Genomic DNA, 24,207 nt, shown 5'->3' with positions numbered 1-24,207 from the left:
TAATAATCCTAATATACTCGACCAATCACTATAACCCGACTGAGCCCGGACTGGCAAAAGAAAAAAGCCTTGGAAGTTCGAATTCACCAAAATGCGGGGAGATTAAGCGGATCAGCCTATTTGTTTCTTTTTCCGTTTTAGTCTGCTTTTCCCCTTTTAATCTTCTGCTTTTTTATTTTTCTCTCTTACATGACTTGCCACCTTTCAGCAATGTGAAGCATCAACTGTCTCATCAACATCCATAGGACATCATTCTACACATGTTACCCACTCAGTGACCACATGGTGGTCGTGAATTTTATACCCTTTAATCATCAACAATGTTCCATACATTCGACGGGTTTGAGAACCCTACGACAGCAACCCCTGCCCGCAACCGGTCTACGAGTGAAAGACGGGAATCCATTAGTCGCCGGGTGACAACCTTGCGCGCTTGTACATCTTGTCGCCATCGCAAGATCAAGTGTGATGGCGAGAAGCCATGTGAGGCATGTAGGTGGTATAAGAAGTCAGACCAGTGTCACTATTCAGACCCGCGGCCGTCGCGGAGGTGAGTCATTTGCTCATTCTCTTCTAACGCCAACCATCTGACCAGTCTATGCTATATAGACATGTAGAAAAACTGTCCACAACTCTGGAAGAGTATCGAAGTATCCTGGGAAAGTTATTCCCAAACTTCTCTCCAGAGTCTTTGGCAAATCTGCCACGGGAGAAACTCCTCGAGCTCACCACCGCCCCGTCGGGCTCTCACATGCAAGCACTTCCACATCATGCCGATTCCCCATCGACATCGGCTTCCCTGGAAGCACATGTCTCACCTTTGTCAAATGACGATGACAACCTCGAGGCTCTGCAAACTATGCCCGAGGAACTCCCGGATAGCCGTAATACTAGCTCCTCGGATCTAGTAGAGGGTGTCTCGGATGACGTTAATGGCCTGTCGCTGTCGGCTCGCCAGCCTTCATCTTACCTGGGTGTATCATCTATCCAGGCTGTGATTAAGGTCATTGTCTGGTTAGATCCAGGCTGTGCCTCGTACTTTTCGCGAACTCCCGGGAATGAACAGGAGAACGCGGTAGGATGGCCGCATCATGGGCCTACCACACCACCACAACCCCTTATTTCACTCTCAGAGATGCAAATGCTCGATGCATATTTTCTCTATTTCCAAGCCTTCGCTCCTATGATCGATGAGCGCTCCTTCCGCGAGGCTTACTGTGCCGGTAGTCGGAAAGATGATCATTGGCTTGCTCTGCTGAACATCGTTCTTGCTCTCGGTTGCATTGCGGCTACAGGACACGATGATGTAACACACCAGACATACTTCTTGCGATGCAAGGGCCACCTAACTCTGAGTTCCTTGGGAAGCTCCCATATCGAGACTATTCAGGCGCTGGGCCTATTGGGCGGCTGGTATTGCCACTATATCAGTCAACCGAATCTGGCGTACTCCATTTTGGGTGCTGCGTTGCGTATGGCGACTGCTCTGGGACTGCACAAGGAGTTTGCGGAGACTCGTCAAATACCGAGTCCGGCGAAACTAGCCTCCATGGATCTCAAGCGCCGCGTCTGGTGGTCTTTGTTCTGCATGGATACCTGGGCCGGCATGACACTAGGCCGGCCTAGTATGGGTCGGATGGGTTCCAACATTACAGTCAAACCTCCCCTTTGTCGAGACAAGGTAGGTCATGTTCCTTTTTAAGAAAGAATGATCGTTTGACTAATGACCCTCTAATAGGGAAACGTCCTCGAGATTCTCCCCTTAGTAGAAAATATTCGCTTCGCCAAGATCGCAACCCAAGTCCAAGAGTCCCTCGCCGCAGCACCGCTAGTCAAGCACCAAGAAATGTCCCACGCAGATGCACAGCTCCTCGAGTGGTGGGACAACCTCCCCTCCGTCCTGAAAGACCACGAGCCCTGCTCAGAATCAATAAACACCGTCCGCACAGTCATGCGCTGGCGCTACTACAACCAGCGCATCCTCCTGTACCGACCAACACTGCTCAGCTACGCCATGCGCCGCGTGCCTTATATCGCACTGCGATCCGAGGAGCGCACCGCGATTGAAAAATGTCGCGAAGTCGCAGAGGAATCTATTCGGAATATCGCTGCTACCGCGCAGCTCAATCAGCTGTGCGGATGGAATGCTGTCTGGTGGACCTTCCAGGCTTCTCTGGTTCCCTTGGTGGGATTGTTCCTCAACGATCCAACGGCAAATGACCCTCGCGCGTCCGTTGAGTCCTGTCAGGCGCAGGTGGAAATGGCTATGATGACCCTCGCCCGTATGCTGTCCTTTGGCCATACGGCGAAGCGGTCGCTGGATGCTATCTCGCGTATCTACGAGGCCAGCAAGCGGGGGCAGGACCTCACTGATCTTGATTCTTCCGCTAGTATCCTTAGTGACTCTTATCCCGCTGGTCGGGATATGCCATTCATGTTTCCACCGCCTGAACCGGGTCGTGGTAACATGACTATGGGCGAGAATGGGTTCCTTGACCCTCTCGCTACTACCCCGTTCACGGATGATTCTGGGGGTCAGTATCTCTGGGAGTATCTGAGCTGGAGTGACAACAACTTGTGGCCGGGGATAGTCACTGATACTGATGGGAGAAACGATGTGATGACGTTGTTGACTGCCGATCATGACAAAGGCCCAAAATTCGGAGAACAACCTGCGTATTTTGATCCCTTGCCGGATCCTGGGTACTTTGCAAATGGTGGAATTTATTACTGAACGCTTGTTCTCTTCTCTATTATTTTTGTTCCAAACTTTTCGATTCAGCATGTTAGCATAGGGCATATGTGGGAAATGAATTTATGACAGAACTTGACCTTTCATTTCAATGCTTCAAGTATATCAATGTACTGTAAGATTCCTTATTTTTCTCATATTTCTCAGATCCCACGATGCCTTCCACAGACCAGACATCAAGGTTCAATTCAGACAAAAAAAATTGTGATAAGAGGTATCGTCAACTCCCAATTTAAATTGTATCGTACATTCATAGTGCGGCATAATATTGAGCCAGCGAATCTATCATTGCGTCTCGTCGTTCGGGATTTTCGTCCTCAAAGATCTTTTGAACGTGTCTGTTGTGTTTCAGACTTGCAACCTGGCTATGCGCATCACCGTATCCAACTGGACCGTCCAACTGCACAGGGCCTCTCTTCCGTTTGTCATCGGAGCCTGATAATGTTTCACTCGAGCCCAGGTGAGCAAGTGAGTTTCTGAGAACATCGCCAATGCTCACGTTTGCCACCAGAGGGAGTGAACTGAGGACCTTTGTATAGTATGGGATCAGAGTGCCGTTGGATACAATTGATTTGGTCACAGCTGTCAGGCTCAGTGAGCCTCGCCTGATAGCTGGGCTCTGTGAGTTGAGAACTTCGGTGAGGTTGCCTATCATTGTACCGATGTCGATCACACCTCTCAACGGGAAAGTGTTGTTGCCTGGTCTAAGTGTGACGTCTTTGACCGTTGCTTTGCCGATGACTAGATCTGTGTTGCCGCTTTTGAGGTCGAGTGTGATAGTGCCAACTTCGAAGGTGAGGGCGGAGGGGTTTGGAAGTGTAATATTGGCAACGAGGTTGGATCCATCTCCCTCTGCCGGTAAGACGAATGTGCTGTTTGCGATGGAGAAGCCTGCAAACTTGTTCAAAGCTATTTCAGAGATTAACAAACCGTACACGGGTGGAAGACCATTGTAGCGAAGTGCTCACTTGGAATTGATACATCTTTATCCAATACAATGTGGTTTTTCAGGACCCCGAGATATCCAGTGGTCACTCCATATAGCGAGAGTGCTGTTTCCTTCCGGAAGACAGCTTGGCTCACAAAGGTTTCCCAGGAAGTCATGTTGAGAATTGGTGTCAACTGGTCGGTGACTCCGAGTGAATAATTCCCCTTGATAGTTTGGCCGGGGATCTCAATTCCCGCATATGCATGTTTATGGCTGGCGGAGCGCACAAATGCGTAGAAGACAACTGGGTCGAGTCGAACGCCCATTGCAAGCTTCAAGTTTACCTTTGCTTCTAGTGTCATCCGTACTGTATCTGCTGTTGGGTGCATCACTTCGGCATTAACGATTCGCAGATCCGATTTATTGACAACTAGTTGAGCGATGGCAGGAATCGCGACCAGAAAGCTTGGTTGGTAGAGTTAGTCTGATGATAAGCAGGAGAATAAGCAAAAGAGCACCTTGACTTACAAAACGGGTAAGAAAATAGCCAAGAATATCACATTAGCGATGAGGTAGATGCACCAGAATCGCCTGCAATGCCGGCGGAATCTATTCTTTTTCGGGGTCGAGTTCACTGATCTGATCTTCTCCAGCCTTTCAGTCTCACCAGGCTCTGGCTTGAGAGCCCCTCGAGTGCCCCCGATAATATAATTTCCTATGCCTAGTGCCATGATAAGGTCTGTTCAATGGAGAGAAGAATGCACAAGATCTATCTATATAATCCCCAAAACCTTATGAAATTATCATATGTCCATGAAAAGATACCGCGGACCGGGGCGACAATGAACTTTATAATATAGCTTCGTTTCCTTTGCGGGGTGATCGCCATCTACTTGTGATATTGTACGGTGGTATGTAAGGTACGTAGACAAGGAAGATGAACCTGAAGTACGTCTCTGCCTAATAAACTGTGATCTCTGTCAAGACTAGCTAGGTTTGAATTGAAAGATTCATAACTTGTCTGTCATATTGCTTTCGTTATAAGAGTAGACCACATAATTTGACGGCATGTAACCTATGAGATCAAGTTGTCCCAATTTAGCCGGCCAAATTCCAAATGCAGACAATGGCTTCCTACCCAAGCGGTTCAAGTGATATAAGTCCGAGGTATAATAATGTATTTTACTTGGCAGGGAGTGTGCTTGATATCTTGATTACGCTGCATATGCCTTGCGTTAATGGTCTCGTTCAGAGTGCCTCGGTGTGGTTTGTGGCTATCATCTTACTTTGCTCAAGCCATTAGGGGAATACCAGGTATTACTTGTCTGGGGGTAAACCTTCTTCCAAATGATCTAGTAAGCATGATCGTTGACTTGTTTGAAGGATTTAAACTAATGTGACGAATTCCCAGTGTTTTCTCGACCGGATATGTGCTATCGCTTCCGACTGTTGCATGTAAGAGCACTGGGCTGGCTAGGATTCAAGGGCTATCAGGCTGAATCCGAGGAGGATGCTTTTCCTGATATCCATCAATTCGCAAGTTGGGCGTTTGGGCCGGATGGTCTGCCAAGCCTACAGGTTCTTTGTTATGGGTTCTTTGTTATGGTGACTTTTCTTACCAAGGGCGTTCACCATACACTACGTTCGGCGTATCTAAATAATTAGACTTTTAGAATTCGAATATGTCGAATTCCCGGGTATCTGACAGAGCATATAGCGTGGTCACAAAGGAGAGCGTCGCGGAGCAAGAGATTTTGCAAGTCAATGCCCGTTTCTCGGAGGCCTGTTCGCAGGATTCTTTATTGTATGAAGACGGTCACCCTTTCTGAACTTCGATGCCAGATCTACACCGATATAAATGAAGCATGCACGATAAACGTAGGACGCATGGTGAACCCACATATCACAATTAACTCGATAGCAACAGCAGTAATCATCTTGGTCACCCCCTCTTCTGATACAGATTCAGGAGACGCTCCATGATAGCGTTTCCCCTTAATCTATTCGTTGTTGCTGCTTCTACCACAGCTTCCGTGATCTTTATGGTGTTCCCCTTTCGATCCAGAAGGGTTTGAATAACACCTATGTCAAATCGTCTGATAATCTCAATCACTAGTTGCTCTGTAACCTCTACTTTGTCTCCTTTTTGACGCAACAGGAGTTCCATGATGGAGTTCGCACTTTTCCGATTTGCAACTGTTGCAGCCGTAGATGAGGGTGCTTTGCAGATTTCCGTGACATCCCAATTTTGACGCAGGTATAGTGCTTCAACAGCATTCCTACTTTGCCAGTTTGCTGCCACTAGTTCCACCACGTCTCTGGTTACCTGGATCTCAACCCCCGCACGATCCAAAAGGGCTTCAACAACATTTTCGTCGAAACTTTGCAGGATCTCGATAACCAGCTGCTCGTCCATTTCCACCTTGACTTCCTTCTGATGCAACAGAAGCATCATGATGGCATTTCCACTTTGCCAATTTGCCGCCGCCGCTCTCACTATGGCAGTGGTGATATTCACTTTGTCTGCCCTTTGGCTTAGGAGAGTTTGAACAACAACTGTGTTGAATCTTTGGATGATTTCAGCCACCACCTCTCCGGTTATCTCCACATCTTCTCTTCGATTTAACAGACGTGTGATTACGTCGATTCCTGCTTTATTCATAGCGGCCGCTTGAACCACGGCTTGCGTGATCTTCACCTCGTGTCCTCTTTCATCCAGGAGAAGTGTCATAATATCAGCTCCACTCGATCCGTGCCCTGCAGCTGCTTGGACTATGCCCGAGGTGATCTTTACTTCATCCCCTCTTCGATCCAAGAGGCTTCGTATCATACCGATGTTGAAGGTTCGGACGATTTCAATTATCACCTGCTCGGTAATTTTAACATCCTCTTTTCGATCCAATATAATTATCATGATGTCATTTCCTTTTTGTGAATTCGCTGCGGCAGCTCGGACAACGCCTGTCGTTATCTTTACCTCGTCGCCTCTTCGATCCAGAAGAAGTGTCATGATGACATCGCCACTTGATCTATTGGTTGCGACTGCTCGCACCACATCCTCGGTGATCATAACGTATCCTCCTTTTCGATCCAAGAGAAGCGTGATGATAGCCTGTCCATATGACTCATTCGCTGCGGCTGCTTGTACTGCCTTTTCGGTGATCCTAACCCCTTTTTCCAAGAGAATCTCTGTCAATCGGTCTCCACTCTCCTGGCTTGCTGCAGCCAATTCTATCATTTCATCCGTGATGATTGTGTTTGATTCCTTGAGTAAGAATTCGACGACATGTACCAAATCAAACTTTATTGCCCAAAATAATGACGGCTTTGGGGGGTTACCGATCCAAGTCAATGACTCAAAGTCCAGCCTCTGTAAAGGCTCCCAACGACTATGGTGAAACCAAACAGAAGATGATCCATTGCCCACTTCGCAAAGGTGTAATACCTTTCTGATCCAACCGATTCCTAATCCATCTCCATGAAGGCCGTTTGGTCCTATTGCATTTCGCACATGGAGTGCCCAATGATTTGCTGAATACTTCAGGAATGCGTGTGCCTGTCTCCATTCTATCCGAGAAAACCGATGAAGGCCTTCCTGGAATTCCTCGAGAAGAAGATAGGAAATGCACGCCTTCGCAAGAGTTAGGTGCGCATGGCGGATATCCAATGAACTTTTCCATCCTCGTGGCTGCTGGAGCTCGTGTTCCTTTGTGAGCAGAAACTCTCGAGCTGTCTGGTGAATGAGGTAGATTCGTTCGTCTTGTATTCTGACAAACAAGCCACACGTATCCCGAATCCAATCCTTTCTGGCCTCGGACCCTTCAAGGTCTAAATCACTGCATGATCTTGAATCGATTTGGACTTCTAAGACCACATCCATTTCATCCAATCCCAACGGGCGTTTAGCAGCCACAATTATCTCTAACAGCCTTTTCGCATTCTGCTCGTTTCTTTTCTTGCATTTCTTAAGTATTTTGTCATATGCTTCCTCAACTGTTGCTGGCAAAACAGAGATTGCTCGAAGTAATTTCTTTTCTGTTCTCCCAGGCTCTCGTTTGATTTCCTCCAGTACCAAGTGTAACCAGAGGTATGTTGTATGAGTAACATTCGAAAGACGGTGCTTCAGGGCGGCTCGAACATTGTCGCTAAAGTAATCCATCTCTTCAATCTTCGCATCAATAACCACGCGTATCTCATCACTGATTGCTTTCCACTCTTCCTCTCCCGCAATTCGGATAGTTGGAAACCGTTTGCTTAGATCGCGGAATTCTAGTTCAATGTCTCGATATGGACGACCAGTGACAAGAAACTTCAGCTTAGTCTCGGCGCCAACACTTTCTCGAGAAGATATGTAGAAGTCCTTCAGCTCTTTGATGAAATATTCTCGATCCGGCTGTTGGCATTCATCGATGGCATCCAGTATGCAGATCATGTTTGCACTGCTCGCATCATTTGTTGCAGATAACAACAACTGCCATAGCGCATGAAAATCGGATTTCAGGCCGTCCCCATGTAGTTCCACTGCTTTAATAGCGTATCTCTCAAACAGTTCCATTTTAGCACAGAATATCTGATGCAAGAGTGCGCATATTGCTGTTGCAGTATTATTTTGCTCCTCGTTGTCTTTGAAAAAGAAGTAGCAGACTGTTGCGGATCCGTCATCGAGGAGTCGTTCGTCAATCAAAGCCCTTGCGAGCACGGATTTTCCACATCCTGGGTCTGCCGAAAGCCATAAGAGATCGTTGTGGTCGCTGTCTCTCCAGTTGCAAAAAGTGGAATGAGCTAAGAACCAGTTGCAAGTGTTTCTGACCCGAGAAGGATTCAAGTTCTTGTGGCGTTGGTAGGCTGAAGTTTTGAAGAAATTAGGCTTTATATCTGTAATTTATGTTAGCTTTGACCTCGTAATTATTGCCCTACTCAAGAATATTTGGGTTGCGAAGGAAATACCAACCTAAACGACGGCTCCCCACATTGATCGGGCCATTATTGATCCCCACCTGGACCCCAGAGTTAAAGTCACCAAACGACATAATCAATCCGACGCGCGATATGCAGGGCTCTTAGCAGAGGGAAGTAAGGTACAAAATTGAACAGAGGGGAAGCCAGAGCCTCACCATCGGGTGAGTTGGCCACGCTAGTGTTAGTATTGGCTCACAGCGAAGTGGATCATACGAGTGCACCAGTGGAAATCACAACAGGTCTGTGTTGCTGCATAACGTATTTCACTACCGAGCTGGACATACCCCCGAGCTGGACACCCCAGAACACCATAGTAAATGCGATAAATTACAACACAGTATCACAACAACATTAGGCTATAGGGACTTTCCCTTAAGAACTAATGCTTTTTAGGTGCTATCTAGTCTCTAAGAGGAGTTTAAAAAATTTCTATGAACTAGTAATTGAGATATATATAATTCAGACCCTCAGTAACGTAATTTTCGATACTATAACAATATAGGTTATAGGATTCTTTAAAATCGCTATATAGTGTTCAAAAACGTTATCAATAGCTATTGGCAAATAGCAAAAAAAAAAAAAAAAGACGTGGTCGTTGAGTTATCAGCGTAGAATATATCGTATTTACTATGGTGTTCTAGGGTGTCCAGCTCGGGGGTATGTCCAGCTCGGTAGTGAAATACGTTAGATGGCCCCTAACTAACTATATAGTTATACAAATTCTCAATTTATTTCTAAAGCTCGTTTATATCTATAATGAATGTTATATTGAACGTCCTCCCTTGTCCCAACTGCTTCCGATTATATAGGATTGTGTACCCTACTCCTATTCTTTACGCTAAATTGACAGAAAGCTCGTGTACGAACAATGTATGGTATAGATGACCAATGTTCATAACTCTAAAATGACAAAACCCGCTATTTCAACAATCTGTGCGGACATTGATGACGAACTGTAATATGTACTTTTGTATGGTATGCCTGGTACCCAATGTCATATGAATGATGTTTCCAGTATAATACCTGGTTTCTACCATGTATTCGGACTTGGTATTCGACATAAATTCCTATTTGAATCCGGTCTATACGAATAGAACGTCGGGGCGGATATTAGAGCAAACTAAATAAGGCCGATAAGATCGCCGAGTAGGGTTGCTTAAGTGTAATAAGTAATTGTAGAATGAGGTTATTGAGAGAATCACAAACATTTTTCAGTTCTTCAACTATAGCAGCTAGGTAACATTCCAAAAGAAGCGTTCTCGCATTCAACCTACCGATCTTGACCTCACCACTGAGATTCATGAGGACGCTTGCACTATCATCCTTGTTGGGTAGGTATCCTGCCCGAAGGCTATTTTGCTCGCTATGCCGAACCCGCCTTTATATATCCATATATCCGCATCCAAGCAATTAATTCTTTTTATTTCCATTCTCCCATATACCATGTATTCACCAGCGACGGCGGTCTTCGGAACCAATTCAGGCCGCGATCGGTCTTCGCGCCCCGAAAAGACCGAAGGTGCATCCACTCGACAATAGGTTCGCCGAGATATTGCAACTACGAACGGTCATAGTCTGTTCTAAGCCTTTGGAGGGATTTGTATAAATTGGAGCCCAGGTTGATAGTTCAGATTAAAACTCACTTCCTTCAAGACTTTGCATTCTCTATTACCAGCCACTTAGCTTGTTCTCACATCCGCTCACCATGTTGCTAGAATTGGCCCCTGCGGAAACCATCTTTCAGTCCTCGAAGAGGCCAGAGGCGCCTGGAACAGGGTACGGTGGCTTTCACCCAACCAGTATAGTTCTACCAGAAGGTCACTGCCGAACCCCAGAATGCAGGCCACTTCCAATAGCTCTTATCTGGGATCGGGATGTTCCACTCCGTATGCGCGACGGTGTTCAGATTCGAGTGGATATATTTCGGCCTGAAGAAGCTGTGGCTCAGTTGCCAACTTTGATGGCGTGGAGTCCCTATGGTAAAACCGGGGCTGGTGGGCTTTTATTCTTGGATATTCGTAAATTTGGCCTCTGCTAACTTTTTGAAGGAGTAATCAGCCTGGATATGATTCCTCATCGCGCAGGGATTCCAAAATGCAAGCTATCCGGGTACGAGAAATGGGAGGCCCCTGACCCAGCAGAGTGGTGTGCAAAGGGGTATGCAGTGGTGAACGTTGATGCCCGTGGCGTTTTTGATTCTGAGGGAGACATTAGGTATGTCCATATACTGGGGCCCATTTTCAACAGAGGTTTGATTCAAACTAATGGCATGCAGATGGCTGGGAACCGGAGAAGGCCAGGATGGTCATGATGCCATTGAAGAGGTTGCTAAGCTACCTTGGTCTAATGGACGGGTTGCACTCGCTGGTAACTCCTGGCTTGCAATGGCTCAGTGGTTTATTGCAGCCGAAAACCCACCTCATCTCACATGCATTGCCCCTCTGGAAGGAGCAAGTGACTTCTATCGGGAAACTTTGTGCCGGGGAGGAGTTCCCTTTAAGCCTTTCTGGGATATGTTACGCACATGCCTGGTTGGACGCAACCGTGTCGAAGACCCTGTCGCGATGATTGAGAAGTACCCTAACTGGCATGCTTATTGGGAAGACAAAAGAGCACGGCTAGACAAGATATCAATTCCTGCCTATATCTTGGCTAGCTACTCGACAATGATCCATACCGAAGGATCCTTTCGCGGGTTTGAAGACATTGCGTCTAAAGATAAATGGCTCACTGTGCATGCCACCCAGGAGTGGTTTGATCTCTATTCACGGGAACGAATTGACGACCTCGCCTCCTTTTTTGATTGTTATATGAAAGACTGCAACAATGGCTGGAAGAACACTCCCAGGGTTCGGGCCTCGATACTTCCATTCAACAATGTCGCGATGGTCAATGTTCCTTTCTCTGCCTGGCCTCCTGTGAAAACGGAGTATCACAAACTATATTTGCAGTCTTTCAACACCTTGTCCACGGAGTACGCAAACTCAAAGTCAGGAGTCGCACACTACCCAGCTGACCAACCTGGTACCCAGGGAGGAGATGACTCCGGTCAACTGTCATTCTCATACAAATTCGCGTCGCGTAAGATGCTTTTGGGGTATTCGAAGGCTGTTCTCTTTATGTCGGCCGAGCAGGCTGATGACATGGATGTATTCGTGCAGCTTCGCAAGGCCGATAGACAGGGTGAGATTCTTGAGCACCTGAATATACCCCTCAAAGATATGGAGTTGTCGAGGGTGAATGAGGTGCAACAGATCAATCCGTTGAAATATCTTGGTCCCCCTGGAATTCTGAGGGCCAGTCACGCAGAGCTTGATCCTACCCTTTCTACGGATTTCCACCCTGTCTATACCCATCAAAACCCCCAAAAAATCACTCCGGGCCAGATCGTGAAGCTAGAAATCTCTATTTGGCCCACTGGAATCTTATTCGAGCCTGGTGAGAGCTTGGTTTTGAGGATTGGTGGCAACCCTCAAGTGTTGGCAGAGTTCTCTGCACTTCGGGGCAAATGGCTGTCTAATAACAATGGCACCAATTCTGTTCATTTTGGTGGAAAGTACCTTAGTTATATCTCCGTTCCATTTGTTTAGGTTTTTTGAGCCTATGTGAAGATCCTTTTCCCTGCTCAAGAATAGCCCTGTTAGAATGTGGCAATAGAGCTACAGAGTCCGAAACAAATACTATATATAACTTACCTATACCGTCGTTTTCTATTACTTTTAGTACCTCCCGAGCGCCGTGAGCGAGCTCGTTTATGGTGCTAAAGTGGTTACGTGGTTGTTTAGGCGCTCTTAAAAACTTAGTTTTAGGGGGTAAATCCGGTTTTCTTCCACCACCGGCGACAACCATCCTTCAATACCTACAAAAGTAGGACCAAAAGATAGAGCCGGAAGTTAGATAGATTATGAACAAATTTTGAGAGCCGTACGGCCTTTGGTTAGCGAGATATAACAAAAATTAGATCTGAGCAAAAAGAGCTGCGTTGTTCGGCGGGTATATTGCCCTCTTGATCGACCGTATTCTTGCCGACTAGTTATTGCAAACCAGCAACAGCCTACTTAAACACGTCTTATCTCCACTCGGTTTTACCAACAGCTCCGATACTTCTTCGAGCATAACCCGATCGGGTTGAAGGTCGCAAGGTTTACTTGAAAGGTTCTCTCTAGGTTCTAGGAGAGGTTCCTCAAGATTGAATTGAGGTGATCACAGCGGATGCTTTGTTTATAAAGCCAAAGATTGGGAATGAGAGATATTGTCTGTGAATTATTATAGCCGAGTGCAAAACCAGCTTCACTGTTCTGTACTTTTCTCTTGATTTTGGGCCCCACTGCTGAGACTCTAGTTTGAAGAATGAGTGCAGTTTAGTGAGGTATGATATGTCCTCTCTTCCTCACTGGCGTAGAACCTTATAGATCTAGTCACTGACTCAGCCATCTAATTGTGGCAAACCACAAACGCATTAGTTGTATAAGATCTAGAACACCGTGGAACTTGATGGCACATCCTATAAGTAGGAAAGGCGTATAAATTCTGTTTTTCTCCCAGGCCCTTCTTTTACAAAGATATTAGAAAATAGAGGGAAGGAATGACTAAAATCATTGACGCCTACTATAAGCAAAATCGTAGGAAAGAAATCCGCCCTGAAGCGTGTCCTAAGACAAGTAAGTCCCCATTAATCGCAAAACAGTTGGGCGGACAGTCAGGAGGAAGCCATAGTATAGTTTTGTCGTTCAGGCTTATCCATTGTCCTTGATCAATAGAAATCGCCAGATTCCTATAGGTTGGACTAGAAGCATGATATTCGTGCCCGAACTGAACATTGAGGGTGCCCGAGTTGGTGATTAGATATGAACCATCTTGAGAAAATTTGAGTTCGGTAACCATTCTCGTGGCCTTCAAGGTATGCTGTAGACCGCCCGTAGCCGTGTCCCAGAGCCGCACTGTCATGTCACCAGAGACGGACGCTAGCAGCCGGCCGTCGGGCGAGAAGGCCACCGACTGAACCGAGTGTGGATGGCTCTCGAGGGCCTGCTGTATACCGCCCGTCGCTATATCCCAGAGCCGCACTGTCGTATCACTAAAGCCCGATTAGGGGATCGCCAAGCTAGTAAGCGAAGCATTCCGAGGGTATTCCTAGGAGTATAGACTGGTATAGGAAAATAATAGGTCAATTGAATAGCCCTACTACGAGTTTTTCACCTAGATAGGATCGAGACCGCTAGGATAAGCGGTCACGTTAATTACGCTAGTTCTTTTTTGATAGCTAAATAGAAAGGGACGTACGTGATAGGATTAGCGTGTCGCATTTTATTGATATAGCTTACTCAAGCCGCTCATCCCTATACTCAGAGAGCACTCAGTGAGCGGATCACGTTGATTATATAATAACCCGTGATCAAATTAGGGTACTCATTTTTACTCAGTGATCAAAAAGCGGCAAGAGGTGAGCACTAAAACGGAAAGTAAAAGGTCTCAAGTGCCAGGCATTATCCGGTACAAATGTACATAGCCTGCATGTATACTTCCGTCCCGATTAGGCAATATAGTGGATACAGGCCATGCTGAGTCACCCTGACATCAGGCCTAGGCGGAATGCGGCCCTGGTGGCATCAACATCTTCCACGTAAACATCCGCCAACTTACCAAGCACGAATTACATGGAATGGTATTGAAGTGAATTAATTTACACTCACGATCACTACGGATTTTAAGGGCAAAACTTTCTTTGAAAAAAATTGGTTGGATGTGCAGCTCCTGACATCCTTCGAAATACGCCGAGGGGTTCATCAAGACACCCAATTATGCGAGCTAGCCACAACAGACTATCTATAAACCTTTGATTTCTTCATTTGATTTTCATTGAAAGACAAAAAAAAAAGAAGTCCATGATAAGAAAATGGCTCTTTTCAACTCTCCAGCGCGAGTCTTCCTCGCTGCAACAGTCCTCCGCCTCATCCTCCTCGTCTATGGAGGTTGGCAGGACGCGTATTCCGCGGTGAAATACACTGATATCGACTACATGGTTTTCACTGATGCTGGGCGCTATGTTGCAAAAGGAGAGTCGCCCTATGCTCGCGATACCTACCGCTACACGCCACTCTTGGCGTGGATGCTTCTCCCGACTGCCTGGGAGGGTGCCGCGCCTTGGTCATCGTTGACTTTCGCCTTTGGAAAGGCACTTTTTGCATTGTCTGATGTCCTTGCTGGATGGCTTGTTGTTCAGCTGCTTGTCCGATGCTATCGCTTTCCTGTTGAGCGCGCGCTGCGATATGTTGCCGCTGTTTGGCTGTGGAATCCCATGGTTGCCAATATCAGTACCCGTGGTAGTTCGGAAGGACTACTAGGCGTGCTTGTTGCGGCGCTTCTGTGGGCAACTTTGACGAAAAAACCTATCCTTGCTGGGCTTATCCTGGGTCTTGCTGTACATTTCAAAATTTATCCGTTCATCTATGGTGTCTCCATTCTCTGGTGGTGGGATGCTGAGCGCGATGGGTCTGCAACAGCTTGCTCAGATCTGCTTTCAAAGGCTTTCAGATTCATTACCCCGTCCCGGGTGAAGTTTACTGTCGCGGCACTGGCCAGCTTTGTGGCATTGAATCTCGTCATGTACCTCCAGTACGGCCAACCATTCCTGCATCACACATTCTTCCATCATCTTACTCGAATCGACCACCGTCACAATTTCTCTCCCTATAGTACACTACTGTATCTGTCTGCTGCGGGAGGGGCCGAAACTCGCTTCGAGGCACTGGCCTTCCTCCCGCAACTAATCCTTGTGGTTGTTGCCTTGCCTCTTGTTCTAGCAAAGAAGAGCTTGACTACTGCAATGCTCGCACAGACCTTTACCTTTGTCACTTTTAACAAAGTCTGTACTAGCCAGGTATGTGATTCCATTTGAAAATGGTCATATCAGTAGCTAACCTGTCCAGTATTTCCTCTGGTACCTCATCCTACTTCCGTTTTACCTACCCTCCTCCTCGCTTATTCGCAAACCGACTCTGGGCATTTCAGCAGCCGTACTATGGATTGCTGGACAGGTATGGTCTATTGGTCCTCTGGTGCCAGAATTTTCACTGGGATTTCAACTCTAACAGACCATATAGGCCCTTTGGCTGCACCAAGGTTACAACCTCGAATTCCTAGGCCTGCCGTCCTTCGTACCTGGGCTGTTCCTTGCAGGGCTTTTCTTCTTCGCTGTGAATGTTTGGATTCTGGGCATCATTGTTCGGGATGGAGGGGAGGGTGCTGGCGAGATCACAGTTGCACTGAAATGAGAGGGGAACTACATGTATTTGATAGAGATGTGTACATAGTTACGGATCTTAGATAAAAGCAACCATGATTGATCGGGGCGACATTTAACTACATACAATACATGCATACCAACCCATCAGACGTGCGTTATTGGTCAACATGACTGAGAGAATCAACAATCAACCCAACCGGCGAGAACACAAGCACATGATTCTCCGACTTGTTGGATTCACCCATTAACTACTCCAATCGACGCATGGCGTCGCAAGAGAGTGTTTTGGTACTCAAACAACAGCTTGCCCTCTTAAAAAAGGCAAGTCAAAGATAGAAAACAAACCCGGGCAACAAGAAAGTGAGCACAGTTTCTGTTTTGCTTCTTCGAAGAATTGAAGAAGTTTGTAGCACCTCGGGCCATTGCACAACTCTGACACATTAACAGAAAAAAAAAAAAGAAAGGAAAGATTAAGGAGCTCGAGTGTGGTCATGCTTGAAGTGCACATAGCAACTCAGGTATGCCCCTAAAATGACATCCACTGATGTAATATCACAAAAGGGCAGATTTTGAACGCTGAACAAGAGACTCAGTGAGATGACGGAAACGATGAAGTGGTATTATGCTGAACGAGGAGATGAATGGATGAAAATCAGGTCAGAACGCCGAAGAGAAGATCAAGGCGAGCTGTGAGCCTAGTAAGGGTTGGAGCTGTCGGCAAGAAAACTGTACATGTTCACTTGGATACCCAGAGGGCGAACTCGGGGTATCAAGGCGCCCACAATTTGCTGGTCATCGTACTCCGCGGCTGTTCCATCTGTAAGCGCCATAAATGAGGCCGATGGTCGGTTCATACGCAAAGCTTCCAGGATGTCTTCACTCCACAGGCCTGTGCATTCGTTATTGACAAGTTGGAAATAAGGGTTCAGAGGTGGGCAGGTTGAGTCGAGGTCGATGAAACGGATCCGCAAGTACTCCAGGACAGGGAGGGCGGATAGACACTCGATTGCCTTGATCACCATTGCCTCAAACGCACGAATAAATGCAATGCTGGTAATTCCACCTATTCCTTGGCTCATCTGCGACTAGTGGTGTGATTTGTCCACTTTTTTATTGTGACAGCACGCCTTGACTACAAGGTCCAGTGACCTGAGCCGAGAATCAGAACTCATTGCTGTTGCCCCTTGTTTCAATGTCTCAAAGAAGTACCAGCATATACGACCAGTGTAGGTGAAGGACTCTAAGCGCGGAGCTGTCTCGCCGAGCAGACTGCAGATTGGAGGAAGCGTGGTTCGAGGCCCAGAAAGCCCACCCAGCAAACTATCATTGTTGTAAAATCCCTCAAAGCTGAGATTGATGTATCGGATTGTAACTCGAGGGTGGGTGAGGATATGTATCATGATGAAATAGGCATTTATATGGGGTTGGGCCCAAGCACAATGCCATTCACTCAAAGCTGGCAATGCCCGTGAAATATTGTGCCAGTCGTCAAGTTGTCGCATCAGGTTCCAGGCACCTCGCATGATGAATGTTTGTATGTGTTCAAGAACAGGTAAACGCCGTTGGAGGAGAGCCTGCAGACTGTACATGCCACGACTATGGCGGAAATGTCGGACCATAGGCGGGTTTTTACAGTGGCCACCGTCCAGAGTGAAAACTCGGGCAGCGGTAAAAAAGCGCCGAATAACCCCGAAAATTTCCTCCAAGGAAGCGTTGTTGGTTGCACGGTGATAATAAAACATCTCACTTCCCTGGTGGTGGTCATGATTCCACTGTACAGGTATAACACGTCCTGCCGCTGTCTGAGCGGCATGTTGTTCCGCATTCAAGCGAGAAATGTTAGGCCGAAGAGCCCGATCTCCCCAGATAGGCGTCCAAATCTCAATGTGACAGACGTAAGGAATTAAATGGGGGTTTCTCTTGAACCACCGCACACAGTGGGCCAATTCATCTCTATTGCCCTTGATTCTGACTACATAAAACAGTCAATTGTCAGTACAATCCGTTTGGCCTTTAGTTTCACATTCAGATAAAACTTACTATGGCGGTAAATCCGGCTTTGAACAAGTCCAGTCCATACCCGGCAAGTCAAGGCCAGGTTGGAAAGCGCCCTCCGCCGCGGATGATGGAGAGCCTTGCTCCAGTTCTGAGCAGAAGATTGACCATGTGCTGTATGATTACCAGCCGAGGCTCTTTTGCCAAAGATATGATCCATAATAATCTCATGAATCTCAACTGGAAGGGCCACGAATTGGATTGCCCACTGGGCTGGGGCTGAGATAGTCAATGCGGGGACTTCTGCGGGGAGATGAGATTGGTCCTCACTCGCGGGGATAGGGCTGGAGGTACGGTTTTCACAGATATCCCCGGAAAGGATATTTGCACTGGTGCTGCAGTTTGATTTCCCTACGCTTGCAGGAACTGTAACAGGTGGACTATTTAGTGAATTGACTGACACTAGCCGGGGAGGAATTGTAGACATCATGAGAGAAGGAAGGGATGAGGATGCGAGATAAGGGGAGTTAGAAGTCATTGATGTGACTTGCTCTTCTTCAGAAGAGAAACTGCAACCTGATAGCTAGAATTTGGCATATGTCAGTGAGCAAACAGGCCATGTTAGACTGAGCATATACACTGCACTCAACTCAACAGCTGTGGTTAACCACTGATGTCAAAGCCGCACCGGCCCGATGTTCGGTCTTGCTACAGACGGGGATCTCGGTGGGTCAAATTCAAGAAGAAAGAAGACAAATTACAGAAATAGAGGGGGTCGCTGATCAGGCTGCTGGGCAGCTTGATGAGGCGGATTGGAAGGGGGATGGCGGGGAGAGAGATATGCCTGGCTGAAAATAAAGAGTTGAGAAGAAGATGAAAAGAAGCAGAGAACGTACTACAGAAGAAAGCAAATGCAAAGTACATATGTAGAAGCAGAAAGTGACGATGTTTGTGGGAAGGAGGCTAAATGTAAAAGAGGAGAGATGTTGCGCGACACGGACCTTTTACCATTGGAACACTTGATATTGGGACTTTTAAAGAAGGGGAACGAGGATTGTGATCAGTAAAATAAAATAAATATGATTAGAATAGACCGGCGATTGCATTATACATGTTATATTAATTTATGACTCTTATCCTATGGCAGATCGTATACAGCCGTGATAGTTACATTGGCCCTATAGTTAGTGATGCCATCATCCAGGAAATGCGGAACATGACAGAGATGGTCCATACATATTTAGTTATTGTGATTGAACTCAAGCATTATTTACTTACAAACATACATACATAACGCACAGATCGGCCAAGGAATGAAAGGGTATCGATGCAGAATGGACGCTACAAACTATTGCAAAAAAAAAAAAAAAAAAAAGGAAAAAAGGTGTAAGCTAACGCTTACGCCTGAAACGGAAACGAAGGCCATCATCGCTGTCCGAATCGCGCTCCTCGCGAGCCCTCTTTTGGCGTCGAGCCGGAGTTGGGTCTGGAGTCGGTTCAGGCGAGGTGCGTACAGTTGCTGACAGCTCTGAGCGTGATGGAGCAACTTCATCGTCATGATCGTCAGAGTCCGGACCTTCAGGCTCGATTCGAGAGTTCGTCTCGGCGGGATTGCTGGTCCAATAGTGATCGCCGATTCCGTAGTCTTTGCGAGTCGCTTCTTCTAGGGGAACGATTACCGTCTGGATGCGAGCTCGACTACGCGGCTCGCCTTTTCGCCGGAATTTCTTGAAGTTCTTGCGCCCATTCCATTGGTCGTCCCATCGGTCCGAGCTTTGATCCTCACGCGCTGGTGCATTCCGAACGGGAATTTCCATTTCTTCCACGATGGCCAAGTTCTTCAATTGGTCCACATCTACATCACCTATGTCGGCTGGATGTGACTCCTCCTTGGCCTTGCGTTGTTGCTCTTCATCTTCTCGGTGCTTTCGCGCGGCTTCGAGAACGTCGAGTTTAGGTCGTTTGCGTTTGGGGGCCTCAGATTCGGGGGCTACAGCCTCACCCTCGGGGTGATGGCGAGTCATCTCTGCACGACAACGCTTCATTGCACTGGCGCCCGGGAGAAGATCGGCGACCGTCTCCTCCTCGGGGGTCTCCTTTACTGAATTCAGGGGCTGCGTTGCTTGGGACAGCACTTGAGTTTCGAGACCCATGGGCTGAGTGGAGTTGATATTGATGTCCTCTTCTTCAGGTGTATACACCGGGACAGACTCCATGTCAAATCCGTCATCGAAAGTCTTCATTTTACTGACGTATTCACGCACCCGGGGTGTTTTGCTCCGAGCTGTCAAAGGCTGGCTAGGCTCAGGACCAGGGGGCGATATTACCGATTCGGACACGACAGAAATTGCTCGTTGGGTTAATTGTTCAGGCTCGACCGCTGGTGTAGATGACGAGATCTGACTAGAGCCCTCCTCCGTGGGCAAGGCACGACAGAGGGGTGATGCATCATTTCCCAGGATAGCGTCAAGGAACTCTCGTTGCTCTATCACGCGTTGGTCCGTCATTAGAGCAACTTCATTACCGACGTCAATAGACCATTGCTCGAGATCTGCTTTTGATCGAAAACGAACAAGAACGACACCACCGGAACCATGCCGCTCGCTACCCACGCCTTTCCCTCCTGCTGCTTTTTTCATGAACAGAACGATATTTGCAGCAGTTGTGACCCCATCCTCAACCTGGTAGAAAAGCACCTTTCCTTGGCCATTGTTTATTGGACCTTGCAGGTTTTCAAACTGGGCTGGATCACCGAAGATAAATGTATATCCCTCGAAGACATTAAGACGTGCGGAATTCGGAGCGAAAGCAGCGGCGGGGCGCTGGGTTGGCTCTTTACCGGGAGGTGGGAGATGTTGATTTGGATCGGGCCACGCCGATTCGAAGTCCGATTCGAGAGGACAGAGTGACTCAACGTTCTCAAGATCGCCGGGGGTAGCCGCGTAGACGAGTGCATCGATATATGAATCATCTACTATGTACTTCCCGTTGACGAGTGCCTGAAGACCCTTGGCTGTATTCCGTTTGCGTTGTACCACATGCGTTGTGTGATCGACAATATAGTCCATGATTGTTTTGATGTCGAGATCTTCTAGACGTGAGCGAACATGGGCCAGAGGATCTTCACCTCGCACCTGCTTGGAGGAGGCTGACAAGGTTAGAACCACGGGTTCCCATTTGATCCTATCAAGATCATCAGCTAGAATTCAATCCTATCATCAGCAGATATGCGCACCGGAGTGTATGTTGGTATTTTGCGAGCTGGATGACATGCTCATCGCTCTTCTCCAACTTGCATTCTCCTTGGATTCTCCTTCCATCAACGACTGTTCCTTTCTTCGACTCCAAATCGGTTATAGTGATATCGGATCGCGCTCGTGGTGATAACTGGGCTGGAATTAGCCAGAGAATGCATATCATCGCGGGGGAGCCAACCGTACCCCATCTCTTGGATTGACCGGTGAGATTTCAATGGTCATATGCTTGCGGGATATCGAATTATGGTTCACAGCATGGCGGACTATTCAATAAGAGGTCAGTCAAACCGTGTGATCCTCCAACTGAAGTAGGCCATACCTCCGTCTCGATAGAATCGACCGAATAGATACTTCTTTCCAGGGCGCAACCACACACGCTTCCCTAAGAGGTTTTAGCAATCGATGGATCTGTTTCGATCAAATATCTCACCCTCCAAAAAATCACCGGTCGAATCAAGAATCCACATGACGACGAGTCGGACAGTATTGTTCAGCGTTAGGCTACGTCGCTGAGAGACTCGCGCAGATTGAAACGCGTGTCCACGTGACTCCGCGTCGAATTGATTTCCGCGATCTCGCCTCTTTCATTATCATCCATCAGCCATCGATGGAACACTGGAAAATATGAAATCCTCGGGGGAGAATTCTGCCAGTGATCCACAGCCTGAGTCTGCTCCCGATGAGGATTTTGACACTCTGAAATATCAACTACTCGGGCCTTCTTTAACCAAAGCGGGCCAAGATTCGGTGGATCAGCAGAAGGTGCGCTTGATGGTTGTATCTATGTTTTGAGCTGTAGCTGAACTCGAGTTTTCAGGTATCAGAGATTATCTACAATGCCTCCAAGGGTTCTAAGTTTTTTAATCACGAACAAGATCGGGATCGGAATCTCACGCTGAAAATCGAACGAATCTTAAAAGAAAAGGCACGGCTAGAACGTCTAGACTTGAGCAATGAGCTACGACGTGCCGATGAGCACCTCGCTGAGTTAGAATTGAGCCGCGATCTTTCTCAGCATGTCGTTCATGTGGATTGTGACGCGTTCTTTGCTGCCGTCGAAGAGCTTGACCGGCCCGAGTTAAAGACAGTGCCTATGGCGGTGGGTAAAGGAGTCCTGACAACCTGCAATTACCTGGCGAGGAAGTTTGGGGTTAGAAGTGGTATGGCTTCTTTTGTCGCGAAAAAGCTCTGTCCGCAGCTGGTTCTTTTGCCGATGAACTACGACAAATACACCGCAAAGGCCAAGGAAATTCGCACCATCATGGCCGAATATGACCCTCTTTTCGAAAGTGCGAGTATAGACGAAGCCTATTTGAATATCACAGCATACTGCGACGAAAACCATTTGGAGCCTCATGAGGCTGTGCAACGAATGCGTGTAGGGATATTGGAAACAACCAAGGTGTCTGTTTCAGCTGGGATCGGTGCTAATGCGAAAATCGCAAAGATTGCCTCCAACCTCAATAAGCCCAATGGGCAATTTCAAGTCTCCAATGAACGCGAGGCAATCATGGAATTCATGCGTGACCTGCCGGTCCGCAAAGTCAATGGAATTGGCCGAGTGTTTGAGCGAGAGCTGGAATCAGTAGGCGTCAAAAAGTGTGGTGATATCTTCCCACATCGTGCTTTATTAACCAAGCTATTTGGTGAGAAGGCTTTCCAATTCTTGGCCCAGTGCTACCTCGGACTTGGGCGGACCAAAATCGAACCTGTCGAGACCCACGAACGGAAAAGTATCAGCACAGAGGCCACGTTTCATGACATTGGAGACAAGGAGGAACTGCGAGCGAAACTCTGGTGGGCTGCGCAGGAGCTTGAAAAGGATCTGGCGCGGACTCAGTTTAAAGGCCGCACGCTTGCCTTGAAAGTCAAACTGCATACCTTCGAAGTACTCACACGCCAGACAGCTCCATCTCGTGCCGTCTGCCTGGCCAAAGACTTGTACTCCTTTGCTTTACCCATGCTCGCCAAGCTTGAGAAGGATATTCCGAACATGAAGCTACGGCTTCTTGGTCTTCGCTGCTCGAATTTGGTCAGCACTCAGAAGGTTGGGATTAACTTTTTCGGCATAGCGGCACAACCAAAACCCGCCCTTGAACCTACATCTGAGCCCCCTCCTGTATCGGTCTCTGGTGTAAATACAGATCACGAGATTTGTGCCGAGGAGGCTTTCGAGGCAGCAGCTCGCCAGGAAATACAGGACGAGATGAATGATCTAGAGCAGCTGAGTCAAGAAACACCCGATGTTACTGTCGTTCATGAGGCAGAGGCCACTGCCGCCCCAGAGGTGGTTGAAGCACCCCCGATGTGGGATTGTCCCATATGTACCCGACCACAGATTGCGGATGATCGCACATTCAACGAGCATGTGGACTTCTGTCTCTCTAGACAGACCATTCGCGAAGTGGCGCAGGACACCTCCGAAGGGACATCTTCGATACCTAACAATACCAAGAAAAGAAAGACACCATCACAAGCTGGTATTCCTGAAATGGACCCAAAACAGAAGCGTCTTTTTTTTCAATGAATATATTATTTTTAAAAAACAAAATTAGTCTTCGTCGATTTAGCGTGAACATTCGATTTAGCGTGAACATTGATGAGGTCTGAACTCACGACAACATGCAATATGCTAGTCATTCTGACAGAACAGCACCCAGCTCCTGCTCTCCACAGACCGAGGCTTAGTGAGGAATGGAGCTATTATTGTTTTTATTGCAGGCTCACCGTTTTTCAAGTCCCCACTTCACAACAGCCAGATTCGGGATTAGCAGCGGGATATCTAGGGGCAAGAAGGATACAGGGGGGAAGGTTTACCTATGGGCGTATTGGCAATGACATGCCAATCGAGGGGCTTTGTAGAACTTCCCACAGATAATAATAGAGGTCTCATAAGTTCCTCCAAGATCACATCGCAATATCAATAGTTTGACTCCCTTCGTTGAAGTAAGGAATTCCACGTTGCGGTGAAGCAGTGCCCTAAACCCAATCGGGTATCATTGTTTTCGTCACTTTCTCCTCGACTTTCTTGTTTTCTTGATTTTTCCCTTCCCATCAGGCCATTCCCCTG

The 24,207-nt window shown here is 47.3% G+C and overlaps 8 protein-coding genes across 8 annotated transcripts; 4 read left to right on the top strand and 4 right to left on the bottom strand.

Annotated features, from left to right (window-relative positions):
* Positions 1 to 320: 320 nt before the first annotated feature.
* On the top strand, positions 321 to 2,734 carry N7537_003354 (uncharacterized protein; the record flags this gene model as incomplete). Its single annotated transcript, XM_056894412.1, has 3 exons — positions 321 to 550; positions 610 to 1,681; positions 1,739 to 2,734. The coding sequence occupies 3 exons, from the start codon at positions 321 to 323 to the stop codon at positions 2,732 to 2,734; spliced, it is 2,298 nt and encodes a 765-aa protein (XP_056754160.1).
* A 268-nt stretch (positions 2,735 to 3,002) lies between these two features.
* On the bottom strand, positions 3,003 to 4,411 carry N7537_003353 (DUF3712 domain-containing protein; the record flags this gene model as incomplete). Its single annotated transcript, XM_056894411.1, has 3 exons — positions 3,003 to 3,661; positions 3,721 to 4,145; positions 4,209 to 4,411. The coding sequence occupies 3 exons, from the start codon at positions 4,409 to 4,411 to the stop codon at positions 3,003 to 3,005; spliced, it is 1,287 nt and encodes a 428-aa protein (XP_056754159.1).
* Positions 4,412 to 5,622: 1,211 nt separating this feature from the next.
* Positions 5,623 to 8,710, bottom strand: N7537_003352 (FabD/lysophospholipase-like protein; the record flags this gene model as incomplete). The annotated part of the gene is made up of 2 exons (XM_056894410.1): positions 5,623 to 8,525; positions 8,632 to 8,710. The coding sequence occupies 2 exons, from the start codon at positions 8,708 to 8,710 to the stop codon at positions 5,623 to 5,625; spliced, it is 2,982 nt and encodes a 993-aa protein (XP_056754158.1).
* Positions 8,711 to 10,344: 1,634 nt separating this feature from the next.
* N7537_003351 (CocE/NonD family hydrolase) lies at positions 10,345 to 12,229 on the top strand (the record flags this gene model as incomplete). The annotated part of the gene is made up of 3 exons (XM_056894409.1): positions 10,345 to 10,618; positions 10,688 to 10,853; positions 10,915 to 12,229. The coding sequence occupies 3 exons, from the start codon at positions 10,345 to 10,347 to the stop codon at positions 12,227 to 12,229; spliced, it is 1,755 nt and encodes a 584-aa protein (XP_056754157.1).
* A 2,306-nt stretch (positions 12,230 to 14,535) lies between these two features.
* Positions 14,536 to 15,913, top strand: N7537_003350 (glycosylphosphatidylinositol-alpha 1,4 mannosyltransferase I; the record flags this gene model as incomplete). Its single annotated transcript, XM_056894408.1, has 3 exons — positions 14,536 to 15,519; positions 15,569 to 15,676; positions 15,743 to 15,913. 3 exons carry the CDS (start codon positions 14,536 to 14,538, stop codon positions 15,911 to 15,913), a joined length of 1,263 nt encoding a protein of 420 aa, XP_056754156.1.
* A 667-nt stretch (positions 15,914 to 16,580) lies between these two features.
* On the bottom strand, positions 16,581 to 18,418 carry N7537_003349 (uncharacterized protein; the record flags this gene model as incomplete). Its single annotated transcript, XM_056894407.1, has 3 exons — positions 16,581 to 16,970; positions 17,022 to 17,857; positions 17,926 to 18,418. The coding sequence occupies 3 exons, from the start codon at positions 18,416 to 18,418 to the stop codon at positions 16,581 to 16,583; spliced, it is 1,719 nt and encodes a 572-aa protein (XP_056754155.1).
* An 853-nt stretch (positions 18,419 to 19,271) lies between these two features.
* Positions 19,272 to 21,604, bottom strand: N7537_003348 (DNA damage response protein RcaA; the record flags this gene model as incomplete). The annotated part of the gene is made up of 5 exons (XM_056894406.1): positions 19,272 to 21,063; positions 21,116 to 21,267; positions 21,321 to 21,400; positions 21,457 to 21,519; positions 21,568 to 21,604. 5 exons carry the CDS (start codon positions 21,602 to 21,604, stop codon positions 19,272 to 19,274), a joined length of 2,124 nt encoding a protein of 707 aa, XP_056754154.1.
* A 157-nt stretch (positions 21,605 to 21,761) lies between these two features.
* On the top strand, positions 21,762 to 23,664 carry N7537_003347 (Y-family DNA polymerase; the record flags this gene model as incomplete). Its single annotated transcript, XM_056894405.1, has 2 exons — positions 21,762 to 21,899; positions 21,955 to 23,664. The coding sequence occupies 2 exons, from the start codon at positions 21,762 to 21,764 to the stop codon at positions 23,662 to 23,664; spliced, it is 1,848 nt and encodes a 615-aa protein (XP_056754153.1).
* Positions 23,665 to 24,207: the final 543 nt, after the last annotated feature.

Source organism: Penicillium hordei, assembly GCF_028827395.1.
Source record: "Penicillium hordei strain IBT 12815 chromosome Unknown utg000002l_segment0_segment0, whole genome shotgun sequence".
NCBI classification, from domain to species: domain Eukaryota; kingdom Fungi; phylum Ascomycota; class Eurotiomycetes; order Eurotiales; family Aspergillaceae; genus Penicillium; species Penicillium hordei.
The sequence above is the reverse complement of the archived record's forward strand: the minus strand, read 5'-3'. Positions and strand labels throughout refer to the sequence as shown.